The sequence below is a fragment of the Lepidochelys kempii genome, chromosome 21, assembly GCF_965140285.1.
Source record: "Lepidochelys kempii isolate rLepKem1 chromosome 21, rLepKem1.hap1, whole genome shotgun sequence".
NCBI lineage: Eukaryota > Metazoa > Chordata > Testudines > Cheloniidae > Lepidochelys > Lepidochelys kempii.
In genome coordinates this window covers 18,527,596-18,543,176 of record NC_136400.1, presented here as the reverse complement: position 1 = coordinate 18,543,176, position 15,581 = coordinate 18,527,596, and the positions used below count along the sequence as shown (strand labels likewise).

At 46.3% G+C, this 15,581-nt stretch overlaps 1 protein-coding gene across 6 annotated transcripts in view; it reads right to left on the bottom strand.

Annotated features, from left to right (window-relative positions):
* The window catches only part of IPO9 (importin 9), a 204,363-nt gene that overhangs the window by 110,155 nt on the left and 78,627 nt on the right, over positions 1 to 15,581 (bottom strand). For all 6 annotated transcript variants that reach the window (XM_073320215.2, XM_073320210.2, XM_073320212.2 and 3 more), the window contains one exon: positions 5,814 to 5,914. In XM_073320215.2, the coding sequence (XP_073176316.1) occupies positions 5,814 to 5,914 (101 nt within the window). The remainder of the gene's footprint in view (positions 1 to 5,813; positions 5,915 to 15,581) is intronic.

Genomic DNA, 15,581 nt, shown 5'->3' with positions numbered 1-15,581 from the left:
AGGAAGGAACAATCAGTTGCACACATAAAAAATGGGAAATGACTGCTTAGGAAGGAATACTGTGGAAACGGATCTGGGGGTCATAGTGGATCACAGACTAAATAAGAGTCAACAGTGTAATGCTGTTGCAAAAAAAGCGAACATCATTCTGGGATGTATTAGCAGGAGTGTTGTAAGCAGACACGAGAAGTAATTCTTCTGCACTACTCTGTGCTGATTAGGCCTCAACTAGAGTACTGTGTCCAGTTCTGGGCACCACATTTCAGGAAAGATGTGGACAAATTAAAGAAAGTCCAGAGAAGAGCAACAAAAATGATTAAAGGTCTAGAAAACATCACCTATGAGGGAAGGTTGAAAAAACTTGGTTTGTTTAGTCTGGAGAAGAGAAGACTGAGTGGGGACATGATAACCCTTTTCAAGTATGTAAAAGGTTGTTACAAGGAAGAGGGAGAAAAATTGTTCTTCTTAACCTCTGAGGATAGGACAAGAAGCAACGGGCTTAAATTGCAGCAAGGGCGGTTTAGATTGGACATTAGGAAAAACTTCGCAACTGTCAGAGTGGTTAAGCACTGGAATAAATTGCCAAGGGAGATTGTGGAATCTCCATCATTGGGGATTTTAAGAGCAGCTTGGACAAATACCTGTCAGGAATGGTATAGATAATACTTAGTCCTGCCTTGAGTGCAGGGGACTGGACTAGATGATCTCTTGAGGTCCCTTCCAGTTCTATGATTCTATGATAAAAGAGAAAGACTATGCCTGGGCTATTGAGATAAAGTAGCCTGGGGTTCTGCAATCTCTAGAAGAACCATAGACTCTCCAGTCAAAAGGGTGAGTGTGGAATTCCTTCACTCACTTCTTTAACTACTACTGAAATATGGTGTCCAGTTCTGATGTTCACACTTTTTAAAAAAAGGTACTGAAATATTAGAGAGGGTTCAGAGAAGAGCTTCAAGAAGGTTTCATGGTCTGGAAAACCTGCTTTACTAAACAAGCTTAATCTATATAATTTATCCAAAAGAAGATCAAGATGTCACGTAAGTACAGGGAAAAGCTATCAGATAGAGAAGGGGTGGCCAACCTGAGCCTGAGAAGGAGCCAGAATTTACTAATGTACATTGCCAAAGAACCACAGTAATACATCAACAGCCCCCCCCATCAGATCCCCTCCCCCACCCCATGGCACCCACCGGCAACGCCACCAATCAGTGCCTCCTCCTCCCTCCCTGCACCAACTGATCAGTTGTTTTGTGGCGTACAGGAGGCTCTGGGAGGGAGGGGGAGGAGGGAGGGCATGGCAGGCTCAAGGAAGGGGATGGAGTGGGGGCAGGGCCTGTGGCAGAGCCAGGGGTTGAGCACCACTGGCACATTGCAAAGTTGGCGCCTGTAGCTCCAGTCCCGGAGTTGGTGCCTATATAAGGAGCCGCATATTAACTTTTAAAGAGCCACATGTGGCTCCGGAGCCACAGCTTGGCCACTTCTAAGATAGAGGACTCCTTAATCTAGCAGACAAAGGCATACCAAGATGTAACTGCTGAAGTCAGAAAAATTCAAACTGGAAATAAGATGCATATTTAACAGTGAATATAACCAGCCACTGTACCAAGTTCTTGCCAGCAAGTTAAAAAAAGTATAGATTGGATGAATGGACTATAAAGTGGACAGAAAGCTGGCTAGATTGTTGGGCTCAACGGGTAGTAATCAACAGCTCGATGTCTAGTTGGCAGCCGGTATCAAGCGGAGTGCCACAGAGTTTGGATCTTTATTAATGATCTGGATGACGGGATGGATTGCACCCTCAGCAAGTTCGCAGATGACACTAAGCTGTGGGGAGAGGTAGATATGCTGGAGGGTAGTGATAGGGTCCAGAGAGACCGAGACAAATTAGAGGACTGGGCTAAAAGAAATCTGATGAGGTTCAACAAGGACAAGTGCAAAGTCCTGCACTTAGGACGGAAGAATCCCATGCAGCGCTACAGGCTGGGGATTGGCTGGCTAAGCAGCAGCTCTGCAGAAAAGGACCTGGGGATTACAGTGGACGAGAAGCTGGATATGAGTCAGCAGTGTGACCTTGTTGCCAAGAAGGCTAACACCATATTGGGCTGCATTAGTAGGAGCATTGCCAGCAGATGGAGGGAAGGGATTAATCCCCTCTATTCAGAACTGGTGAGGCCATATCTGGAGTACGGCATCCAGTTCCCCCCCTCCGCGCTACAGAAAGGATGTGGACAAACTGGAGAGTCCAGCGGAGGGCAATGAAAATTATCAGGGGGCTGGGGCACATTACTGATGAGGAGAGGCTGAGGGAACTGGGCTTTAGTTTGCAGAAGAGAAGAGTGTGGGGGGATTTCATAGCAGCCTTCAACTACTTGAAGGGGGGTTTCAAAAAGGATAGAGCTCAGCTGTTAAAGAAGTATGGGCTCGATGAATGGACTATAAGGTGGATAGAAAGTTGGCTAGATTGTCGGGCTCAATGGGTAGTGATCAATGGCTCCATGTCTAGTTGGCAGCTGGTATCAAGTGGAGTGCCCCAGGGGTCGGTTCTGGGGCCGGTTTTGTTCAATATCTTCATAAATGATCTGGAGGATGCTGTGGATTGCACCCTCAGCAAGTTTGCAGATGACACTAAACTTGGAGGAGTGGTAGATATGCTGGAGGGTGAGGGTAAGGACAGGATACAGAGGAACCTAGACAAATTGGAAGATTGGGCCAAAAGAAATCTGATGAGGTTCAACAAGGACAAGTGCAGAGTCCTGCACTTAGGACGGAAGAATCCAATGCACTGCTACAGAGTAGGGACCGAATGGCTCAGCAGCAGTTCTGCAGAAAAGGACCTAGGGGTTACAGGGGACGAGAAGCTGGATATGAGTCAACAGTGTGCCCTTGTTGCCAAGAAGGCCGATGGCATTTTGGGGTGTATAAGTAGGGGCATTGCCAGCAGATCGAGGGACGTGATCGTTCCCCTCTATTTGACATTGGTGAGGCCTCATCTGGAGTACTGTGTCCAGTTTTGGGCCCCACACTACAAGAAGGATGTGGAAAAATTGGAAAGGGTCCAGCGGAGGGCAACAAAAATGATTAGGGGACTGGAACACATGACTTATGAGGAGAGGCTGAGGGAACTGGGGATGTTTAGTCTAAGGAAGAGACGAATGAGGGGAGATTTGATAGCTGCTTTCAACTACCTGAAAGGGGGTTCCAAAGAGGATGGCTCTAGACTGTTCTCAGTGGTAGCAGATGACAGAACAAAGAGTAATGGTCTCAAGTTACAGTGGGGGAGATTTAGGTTGGATATTAGGGAAAACTTTTTCATTAGAAGGGTGGTGAAACAGTTGAATGCGTTACCTAGGGAGGTGGTGGAATCTCCTTCCCTAGAAGCTTTTAAACTCAGGCTTGACAAAGCCCTGGCTGGGATGATTTAATTGGGGATCGGTCCTGCTTTGAGCAGAGGGTTGGACTAGATGACCTTCTGAGGTCCCTTCCAACCCAGATATTCTAGGATTCTATGTTCTCAGTGGTGGCAGATGACAGAACAAGAATCAATGGTCTCAAGTTGCAGTAGGGGAAGTCTAGGTTGGATATTAGGAAAAAACTATTTCACTAGGAAGGTGGTGGAATCTCCATCCTTAGAGGTTTTTAAGGCCCGGCTTGACAAAGCCCTGCCTGGAATGATTTAGTTGGCATTAGTCCTGTTTTGAGCAGGAGGTTGGACTAGATGACCTCCTGAGGTCTCTTCCATTCCTAATCTTCTATAATTCTATGTAGTGGATTATCCCTCACAGTGAATCCATGTTGACTGTTCCTGATCACCTTTCTCTCCTCCAAGTGCTTCAAAATGGATTCCTTGAGGACCTGCTCCATGATTTTTCCAGGGACTGCAGTGAGGCTGAAATTGAGGCTAGGTGTCTCTCTAGAACAGAGATATCCAATGTGGGGCCCCCAAAATGGCTTAATCTGGACCACAGACCAGGGTGGATAAAAATCAATTATTTTTTTAAAATAAAAAATATCGATTTTTATTTAAATCAGATTTTTTGATTGCTTTTTGAGAAAAAAACCTTTCTATCTAAAGATAAAGATACATTATAGTTCAAAGATATCTCATCATGGAACAGGGATTATAAATTCTAATTTTATAGTATATGAGAATATATTCATGTAATGTTTAAGAAAAGTTTTGTAAATGAGTTCCAATAGTTCATGTATTAGGGACCCAATTTTATGGGGTTTCACAGGCTTCTGTATAGATTATTTAGGTTAATGTTTCCATCTACCCAATGGGACTCAGTGCTCAGTCTAGAAGACACCATCAGAGATGCTTCGTTTTGCAGTTCTCAAACTGTGGATTTGTGTCTCCAGAAGTAACATGCTTGTTAACAGCAAAAATGTTTTCAAATAAATATATAGAGGTGAGAAACAACAGAGCTCAACTCTAACATCCCTCTGCAAATTCGTGTACACAGTCAAAAAAGTTCAATCAATAGAAGATTGCTGGGAGTGAAATAGATCTGGACAAGGAGAAGAAATCTGGAGATAAATGTGAGAAGCGAGGGACATATGCTTGTTTTGTAAAAATATTATATGTTTGCTGTTGAAGAAAAAAATCCAGAATACTTAATGTTGCTGTTTTAGTTAAATAAAACAATTTAAATGTCTGTCTGGTGATGTTCTCCTCCTAATACAGCATGGCAAGAAAATCCTCCAAATATTAATGATCAACCTGTTGAATTGGAGATAGTTCACCTCCCAACGACTTCAAATATATCTGCTTCAATTACCTTTGGTAAATGAAATAACCAAACAATCACTAATTTATTGATATAGCTATAAAACTAATCTGAAAAGTTTTCAAAATAAATCACTGTTTAAAAATGTATAGTGTGTACCTTCTAAAAGTGAAACCTACATCTCTGAGTTGTGAAGAATATGTATTATACCATATAATATACCAACAAGAATGCACTTTTATGTAGAAAACCATGATTAAATCGAGCCTTCCTGACTAGTGATTTAAATCATGATTTAAATCAAATTCACGCTGCCACAGACTTCCCATGAATCTTCAGGCTTGTTTACACACACCCAGAATTCACACTACCAGGGTATAATTTGAGGGTACATCAGTGCGTTGTGCTTTAAATCCCCACGTAGTACCTGCTAGCATCCATTGATGTAGTCATGTCTGAAACAGGACTACATCAATGCACATTAAGGAACATTTAGTACACACCAGCAGGGTCCACACAGGGGAGACAGAGTGCAGTACTCTATAAATCATGGCCCCATAGTGCAAACTTTGGGGCCATGTAGACAAGCCCTTTATTTATTTAATTAAAATGACCATAGTCGACGTCTCATGGTCCACTCTTCATGCCAACATGAAGGTAGGTCCAATTCCAGTGAGTATCATTAGTATGAATTTAAAGACTAACCAGGATTGCTGTACAGCAATCCAGCAAAATTGGCCTGAGCCAAGTGGCAAGGTGTCAGATCAGGCACACCTTATGAAATTACTTTGACACCGCGGCTCTAGAAGAAATGCTCTAGTTTAACTACAGGTTAATGGGCATGATGCAGGAATTACTGGGTGAAATTCTAGGACCTGTGTAATGCAAGTGGTTGGACTATTGATCAAAGGTCCATTAACCAATTGGTTTTTTTTTTTTGTTTTCTGTCTGCCATGGTAAACTGATTGCTCTCCAATTTGCCTACAACCACATACAAGATCTGTGTACAATTCCTTTCTTCTTCTGAGACTCCTCAAGAGCTCTTTTATTCTACTTTAAACCACACACCATAAGGAAAAAGGATATAAGGCTGCACTTTCTGTAAGTGTATTCCAAACAATCGGCAGGATCTGCTGCATGGAGGAAACCATGTGTTTAGGATAGTTCTTCACTAGGGCTGTCACAGCCTGGAAAACAAAAACATCAATGGAGCAATTCATTGATAAATGTATTCAATGTATCAGATTAAAGAAATTAGAACAAGTCACCTTGGCAAAATACTTTCTTCAATAATCGCAGAAATATTCTGCTCACATTTGCTCTTTTGCAAGGGCTGAAAGGCTCAGAGGAGAATAGGATATGAATAGGATTGTTAATAGTATACTAGTGCTGAGATACTGTGGTAAAAAAGCACTATAAAAAGCCATTTAATGGAGACAGATTAAAAAATTATCACATTTAGATCACTGTTTTGAACATGGTTCAGGTCACTGGTTACCATCTGATGGCTATTCCATCAACTACCACGGCTAATTCTGCATCATAGAATCATAGAATATCAGGGTTGGAAGGGACCCCAGAAGGTCATCTAGTTCAACCCCCCTGCTCGAAGCAGGACCAATTCCCAGTTAAATCATCCCAGCCAGGGCTTTGTCAAGCCTGACCTTAAAAACCTCTAAGGAAGGAGATTCTACCACCTCCCTAGGTAACGCATTCCACTGTTTCACCACCCTCCTAGTGAAAAAGTTTTTCCTAATATCCAACCTAAACCTCCCCTACTGCAATTTGAGACCATTACTCCTCGTTCTGTCATCTGCTACCATTGAGAACAGTCTAGAGCCATCCTCTTTGGAACCCCCTTTCAGGTAGTTGAAAGCAACTATCAAATCCCCCCTCATTCTTCTCTTCTGCAGACTAAACAATCCCAGCTCCCTCAGCCTCTCCTCATAAGTCATGTGTTCCAGACCCCTAATCATTTTTGTTCCCCTTCGCTGGACTCTCTCCAATTTTTCCACATCCTTCTTGTAGTGTGGGGCCCAAAACTGGACACAGCACTCCAGATGAGGCCTTACCAGTGTCGAATAGAGGGGAACGATCACGTCCCTCAATCTGCTGGCAATGCCCCTACATATACATCCCAAAATGCCATTGGCCTTCTTGGCAACAAGGGCACACTGTTGACGCATATCCAGCTTCTCGTCCACTGTAATCCCCAGGTCCTTTTCTGTAGAACTGCTGCTTAGCCAGTCAGTCCCCAGCCTGTAGCGGTGCATGGGATTCTTCCGCCCTAAGTGCAGGACTCTGCACTTCTCCTTGTTGAACATCATCAGATTTCTTTTGGCCCAATCCTCTAATTTGTCTAGGGCCCTCTGTATCCTATCCCTACCCTCCAGCATATCTACCTCTCCTCCCAATTTAGTGTCATCTGCAAACTTGCTGAGGGTGCAATCCACAGCATCCTCCAGATCATTTATGAAGATATTGAACAAAACTGGCCCCAGGACCAACCCTTGCGGCATTCCACTTGATACCGGCTGCCAACTGCATATGGAGCCATTGATCACTACCCGTTGAGCCTGACAATCTAGCCAACTTTCTATTCACCTTATAGTGCATTCATCCAGCCCATACTTCTTTAACTTGCTGGCAAGAATACTGTGGGAGACAGTGTCAAAAGCTTTGCTAAAGTCAAGGAACAACATGTCCACCGCTTTCCCCTCATCCACAGAGCCAGTTATCTCGTCATAGAAGGCAATTAGATTAGTCAGGCATGACTTGATATTCAGGATGTAGAAGTGAAATATAAGCATTAATTAATGTTGTAATACTGGGCCTACATGTCTCAGACCCGCAAGATATTTAGCTTACCCAAACAAGGCCTCAGATCTGAAGATTGGTTAGCTTCTCACATCAGCCTATGTGTGACTAGGCCCTGATCTACACTAGGACTTTCGGTCAAATTTAGCAGCATTAAATCGATGTAAACCTGCACCCGTCCACACGATGAAGCCCTTTATTTCGACTTAAAGGGCTCTTAAAATCGATTTCCTTACTCCACCCCTGACAAGTGGATTAGTGCTTAAATCGGCCTTGCCGGCTCGAATTTGGGGTACTGTGGACACAATTCGACTCTATTGGCCTCTGGGAGCTATCCCAGAGTGCTCCATTGTGACCTCTCTGAACAGCACTCTCAACTCAGATGCACTGGCCAGGTAGACAAGAAAAGAACCGCGAACTTTTGAATCTAATTTCCTGTTTGGCCAGCGTGGCAAGCTGCAGGTGACCATGCATAGCTCATCAGCAGAGGTGACCATGATGGAGTCCCAGAATCGCAAAAGAGCTCCAGCATGGACCGAACGGGAAGTACGGGATCTGATCGCTGTATGGGGAGAGGAATCCGTGCTATCAGAACTCCGTTCCAGTTTTCAAAATGCCAAAAGCTTTGTCAAAATCTCCCAGGGCATGAAGGACAGAGGCCATAACAGCGACCCGAAGCAGTTTCCGCGTGAAACTGAAGGAGCTGAGGCAAGCCTACCAGAAAACCAGAGAGGCGAACGGCCGCTCTGGGTCAGAGCCCCAAACATGCCACTTCTATGATGAGCTGCATGCCATTTTAGGGGGTTCAGCCACCACTACCCCTGCCGTGTTGTTTGACTCCTTCAATGGAGATGGAGGCAATACGGAAGCAGGTTTTGGGGATGAAGAAGATGATGATGATGATGAGGTTGCAGATAGCTCACAGCAAGCAAGCGGAGAAACCGGTTTTCCCGACAGCCAGGAACTGTTTCTCACCCTGGACCTGGAGCCAGTACCCCCCGAACCCACCCAAGGCTGCCTCCTGGACCCAGCAGGCGGAGAAGGGACCTCTGGTGAGTGTACCTTTTAAAATACTATACATGGTTTAAAAGCAAGCATGTGAAAGGATTACTTTGCCCTGGCATTCGCGGCTCTCCTGGATGTACACCCAAAGCCTTTGCAAAAGGTTTCTGGGGAGGGCAGCCTTATTGTGTCCTTCATGGTAGGACACTTTACCACTCCAGGCCAGTAACACGTACTCGAGAATCATTGTACAACAAAGCATTGCAGCGTATGTTTGCTGGGGTTCAAACATCCGTTCTTTATCTCTCTGTGTTATCCTCAGGAGAGCGAGATATAATTCATGGTCACCTGGTTGAAAGAGAGTGCTTTTCTTCAGGGGACACTCAGAGGAGCCCGTTCCTGCTGGGCTGTTTGCTGTGGCTAAACAGAAATGTTCCCCGCTGTTAGCCACAGGGAGCGGGGAGGGTCGAAGGGGTAGCCACGCGGTGGGGGGAGGCAAAATGCGACCTTGTAATGAAAGCACATGTGCTATGTATGTAATGTTAACAGCAAGGTTTACCCTGAAAGAGTGTAGCCACTGTTTTATAAAATGTGTCTTTTTAAATACCGCTGTCCCTTTATTTTTTTCCTCCACCAGCTGCATGTGTTTCAATGATCACAGGATCTTCTCCTTCCCAGAGGCTAGTGAAGCTTAGAAAGAAAAAATCGCACTCGAGATGAAATGTTCTCCGAGCTCATGCTGTCCTCCCACACTGACAGAGCACAGACAGATGCGTGGAGGCAAATAATGTCAGAGTGCAGGAAAGCACAAAATGACTGGGAGGAGAGGTGGCGGGCTGAAGAGAGTAAAGTGGCGGGCTGAAGAGAGGGCTGAAGCTCAAATGTGGCGGCAGCGTGATGAGAGGAGGCAGGATTCAATGCTGAGGCTGCTGGAGGACCAAACCAGTATGCTCCAGTGTATGGTTGAGCTGCAGCAAAGGCAGCTGGAGCACAGACTGCCACTACAGCCCCTGTGTAACCAACCGCCCTCCTCCCCAAGTTCCATAGCCTCCACACCCAGACGCCCAAGAACGCGGTGGGGGGGCCACCGGCCAACCAGCCACTCCGCCACAGAGGATTGCCCAAAAACAAGAAGGCTGGCATTCAATGAATTTTAAAGTTGTAAACTTTTAAAGTGCTGTGTGGCATTTTCCTTCCCTCCTCCACCACCCCTCCTGGGCTACCTTGGTAGTCATCCCCCTATTTGTGTGATGAATGAATAAAGAATGCATGAATGTGAAGCAACAATGACTTTATTGCCTCTGCAAGCGGTGATCGAAGGGAGGAGGGGCGGGTGGTTAGCTTACAGGGAAGTAGAGTGAACCAAGGGGCGGGGGGTTTCATCAAGGAGAAACAAACAGAACTTTCACACCGTAGCCTGGCCAGTCATGAAACTGGTTTTCAAAGCTTCTCTGATGCGTACCGCGCCCTCCTGTGCTCTTCTAACCGCCCTGGTGTCTGGCTGCGCGTAACCAGCGGCAAGGCGATTTGCCTCAACCTCCCACCCCGCCATAAACGTCTCCCCCTTACTCTCACAGATATCGTGGACTGCACAGCAAGCAGTAATAACAATGGGAATATTGGTTTCGCTGAGGTCTAACTGAGTCAGTAAACTGTGCCAGCGCACTTTTAAATGTCCAAATGCACATTCTACCACCATTCTGCACTTGCTCAGCCTGTAGTTGAACAGCTCCTGACTACTGTCCAGGCTGCCTGTGTACGGCTTCATGAGCCATGGCATTAAGGGGTAGGCTGGGTACCCAAGGATACATATAGGCATTTCAACATCCCCAACAGTTATTTTCTGGTCTGGGAAGAAAGTCCCTTCCTGCAGCTTTTAAAACAGACCAGAGTTCCTGAAGATGCGACCGTCATGTACCTTTCCTGGCCATCCCACGTTGATGTTGGTGAAACGTCCTTTGTGATCCACCAGAGCTTGCAGCACTATTGAAAAGTACCCCTTGCGGTTTACGTACTCGGCGGCTTGGTGCTCCGGTGCCAAGATAGGGATATGGGTTCCGTCTATGGCCCCACCACAGTTAGGGAATCCCATTGCAGCAAAGCCATCCACTATAACCTGCACATTTCCCAGGGTCACTACCCTTGATATCAACAGATCTTTGATTGCATGGGCTACTTGCCTCACAGCAGCCCCAACAGTAGATTTGCCCACTCCAAATTGATTCCCAACTGACTGGTAGCTGTCTGGCGTTGCAAGCTTCCACAGGGCTATCGCCACTCGCTTCGCAACTGTGAGGGCTGCTCTCATCTTGGTGTTCATGCGCCTCAGGGCAGGGGAAAGCAAGTCACAAAGTTCCATGGAAGTGCCCTTATGCATGCGAAAGTTTCGCAGCCACTGGGAATCGTCCCAGACTTGCAACACTATGCGGTCCCACCAGTCTGTGCTTGTTTCCCGAGCCCAGAATCGGCGTTCCACAGCATGAACCTGCCCCATTAGCACCATGATGCATGCATTCGCAGGGCCCATGCTTTCAGAGAAATCTGTGTCCATGTCCTGATCACTCACGTGACCGTGCTGACGTCGTCTCCTCGCGCGGTATCGCTTTGCCAGGTTCTGGTGCTGCATATACTGCTGGATAATGCGTGTGGTGTTGAATGTGCTCCTAATTGCCAAAGTGAGCTGAGCGGCCTCCATGCTTGCCTTGGTATGGCGTCCGCACAGAAAAAAGGCACGGAACGATTGTCTGCCGTTGCTCTGACGGAGGGAGGGGCGACTGACGACACGGCTTACAGGGTTGGCTTCAGGGAGCTAAAATCAACAAAGGGGGTGGCTTTACATCAAGGAGTATTTCAGGCAGGACTTCACGGACGGTTCCAATAAGAAATGGTACACCTAAGTTATTGTTCTTATTGGAACAAGGAGGTTAGCCTGGCCTCTGATTGATACATGGCTAGATTTACCTCACTGCACCTTCTCTGCGAGTGACTGCAGTGTGACCTAGAGGAATGAGTCCCCTAGACAGGGGAGGAGGCAAATGAGTACAAAATAAATCTGGTCTATTTCTTGTTTTGATCCACTCCATCTATCTTTTACATCTTTGGCTGGCAGCAGACGGTGCAGAGGGACTGCATGCCATCCACATCTCATGGCTGCTCAGCAGAAGATGGTACAGTACGACTGCTAGCCATCCTCATCTCTTGCCTGCCCGGCAAAAGATGGTACAGTACAACTGCTAGCCATCCTCATCTCTTGCCTGCCCGGCAGAAGATGGTACAGTACAACTGCTAGCAATCCGTATCGCCTGCCTGCTCACCATAAGACGGTTCAATAGGACTGACTGCAGGACTAAAGAGAATGACCTGGTCAAGTCACTCCAAATTTAGTCCCTGTGCCCATGTCTGCCCAGGCGCTCCCAATCGATGTGGCCAGGAGCACCTCGGACACGACGAGGACGGCTACCAGTCGTACTGCACCGTCTGCTGCCAGAAGGCAATGGGTTGCTGCTACTGTGTAGCAATGCCGTACCGCGTCTGCCAGCACCCAGGAGACATACGCTGACGGTTACCTGAGCAGGCTCCATGCCTGCCGTGGTATGGCGTCTGCATAGGTAACTCAGGAAAAAAGGCGCGAAACGATTGTCTGCCCTTGCTTTCACGGAGGGAAGGAGAAAAGGGGGGCCTGACGATATGTACCCAGAACCACCCGCGACAATATTTTAGCCCCATCAGGCATTGGGATCTCAACCCAGAATTCCAATGGGCAGCGGAGACTGCGGCAACTATGGGATAGCTATCCACAGTGCAGCGCTCCGGAAGTCGACTCCAGCCTCAGTACTGTGGAAGCACTCCGCCGAGTTAATGCACTTAATGCACTTAGAACATTTTCTATGGGGACACACGCACTCAAATATATAAAACCGATTTCTAAAAAAACGACTTCTATAAATTCGACCTTATTCCGTAGTGTAGACATACCCTAGGTCACAAGATAAGACAGTCACAGGAATAGATGTATTAACTGCTAGTATTTAGGAAATATATACTGTAATGTACCAGTTAAAATATTTTCGAGATTTTTGCAAATACAGTAGAACCCCATTTATCCAGTCTAATTGGGACCAGAGCCAGATCAGATAATCAAAAGTGGAGTCCTGGGTGTTCGGTAAATGCAGAGAGCCGGTTAAGGGAAGGTCAGATAAACAGGGTTCTACTGTATAGGCATCAAGTTATGGTGACTGATTAATGTAAACTGTAATGAGTATAAGGGGAACTAACAAGTTAACCTATGAAAAACAGGGCACCCCAAACATAGTGAAGTGTGGAAGTTCAAATAAGGAAATGGGGTTGAAACCTCCATAAATATATATGAACCACAGTGGGCATCAGCGTAACACCTTTAAAAGCTGTATCCCAGCCTGCATGCCATGGAAATGCCACAATGAAATCCACTGGTGACTGTAACAATGAAGTTAAGGGGGAAGGCTTTCCAGCAGGAAATGTGAGTGATCACAGTCATAGGGCGAAACACTTTGCACTCACTCTATCTGCTGTTGTATTTCAGTGTTTGTGGGAGTGTTTAGCTCTTTAGTGGATTTGTTAAAAAGGGAACTTGCGGTAAAGTGCAAATTTTTTCATCTACTCCTCAGGTCTCTCATCCTAATGACACTGATAATAATTTTCCTGATACCGTAACTGCTCAGGAAACCAACCCTTATTGACCACTGCAGTCTAAGATTAATCAATACATAAACTTTGTAATGTTTCCTCAGGTAGACCAGAGGTCAAGGATGAAGCATTACAAAGTTTGTATTACCTATGTCTATGTTCTATCAACAGAGGGCTTCAGTTATTAAGTTCGTAAATCCACCATTTTCCATCAGTGCAAATCATTTCAACCTCAAAGTAGCTTCTTGTCAATTTTGTATCTCTCCCTGTCTGGTCCAGTTCCCTACCTGTAACCAGTCCCTTGGGAGTGACATCCTCCCCTGTTTAGTGTGCCGAGATCCTCACAGTTCCCCAAGGCAGGCCTGCATACTCCAAGACTCTGAAATCATGCCCTTGGACGCCGGCAATCCCACTCTCTTTCAATGGCTCTCTGGACTGAATCCAGCCAAGCCAGACCCCTATGGGAGTGCTGTCCTTTCATAGAATCATAGAATATCAGGGTTGGAAGGGACCTCAGGAGGTCATCTAGTCCAACCCCCTGCTCAAAAGCAGGACCAATCCCCAATTAAATCATCCCAGCCAGGGCTTTGTCAAGCCTGACCTTAAAAACTTCTAGGGAAGGAGATTCCACCACCTCCCTAGGCAACGCATTCCAGTGTTTCACCACCCTCCTAGTGAAAAAGTTTTTCCTAATATCCAACCTAAACCCCCCCACTGCAACTTGAGACCATTACTCCTTGTCCTGTCCTCTTCTACCACTGAGAATAGTCTAGAACCATCCCCTCTGGAACCACCTCTCAGGTAGTTGAAAGCAGCTATCAAATCCCCCCTCATTCTTCTCTTCTGCAGGCTAAACAATCCCAGCTCCCTCAGCCTCTCCTCATAAGTCATGTGTTCTAGACCCCTAATCATTTTTGTTGCCCTTCACTGGACTCTCTCCAATTTATCCACATCCTTCTTGTAGTGTGGGGCCCAAAACTGGACACAGCATTCCAGATGAGGCCTCACCAATGTCGAATAGAGGGGGACGATCACGTCCCTCGATCTGCTCGCTATGCCCCTACTTATACATCCCAAAATGCCATTGGCCTTCTTGGCAACAAGGGCACACTGCTGACTCATATCCAGCTTCTCGTCCACTGTCACCCCTAGGTCCTTTTCCGCAGAACTGCTGCCTAGCCATTCGGTCCCTAGTCTGTAGCTGTGCATTGGGTTCTTCTGTCCTAAGTGCAGGACTCTGCACTTATCCTTGTTGAACCTCATCAGATTTCTTTTGGCCCAATCCTCCAATTTGTCTAGATCCCTCTGTATCCTATCCCTGCCCTCCAGCGTATCTACCACTCCTCCCAGTTTAGTATCATCCGCAAATTTGCTGAGAGTGCAATCCACACCATCCTCCAGATCATTTATGAAGATATTGAACAAAACTGGCCCCAGGACCGACCCCTGGGGCACTCCACTTGACACCGGCTGCCAACTAGACATGGAGCCATTGATCACTACCCGTTGAGCCCGACAATCTAGCCAAATTTCTACCCACCTTATAGTGCATTCATCCAGCCCGTACTTCTTTAACTTGCTGACAAGAATACTGTGGGAGACCGTGTCAAAAGCTTTGCTAAAGTCAAGAAACAATACATCCACTGCTTTCCCTTCATCCACAGAACCAGTAATCTCATCATAGAAGGCAATTAGATTAGTCAGGCATGACCTTCCCTTGGTGAATCCATGCTGACTCTTCCTGATCACTTTCCTCTCCTCTAAGTGCTTCAGGATTGATTCTTTGAGGACCTGCTCCATGATTTTTCCAGGGACTGAAGTGAGGCTGACTGGCCTGTAGTTCCCAGGATTCTCCTTCTTCCCTTTTTTAAAGATTGGCACTACACATTAGCCTTTTTCCAGTCATCCGGGACTTCCCCCGTTCGCCACGAGTTTTCAAAGATAAAGGCCAATGGCTCTGCAATCACAGCCGCCAGTTCCTTTAGCACTTTCGCATGCAACTCGTCCGGCCCGATGGACTTGTGCACGTCCAGCTTTTCTAAATAGTTCCTAACCACCTCTTTCTCCACAGAGGGCTGGCCATCTATTCCCCATGTTGTGATGCCCAGCGCAGCAGTCTGGGAGCTGACCTTGTTAGTGAAGACAGAGGCAAAAGAAGCATTGAGTACATTAGCTTTTTCCACATCCTCTGTCACTAGGTTGCTTCCCTCATTCATTAAGGGGCCCACACTTTCCTTGGCTTTCTTCTTGTTGCCAACATACCTGAAGAAACCCTTCTTGTTACTCTTAACATCTCTCACTAGCTGCAGCTCTAGGTGCAATTTGGCCCTCCTGATTTCATTCCTACATGCCTGAGCAATATTTTTATAC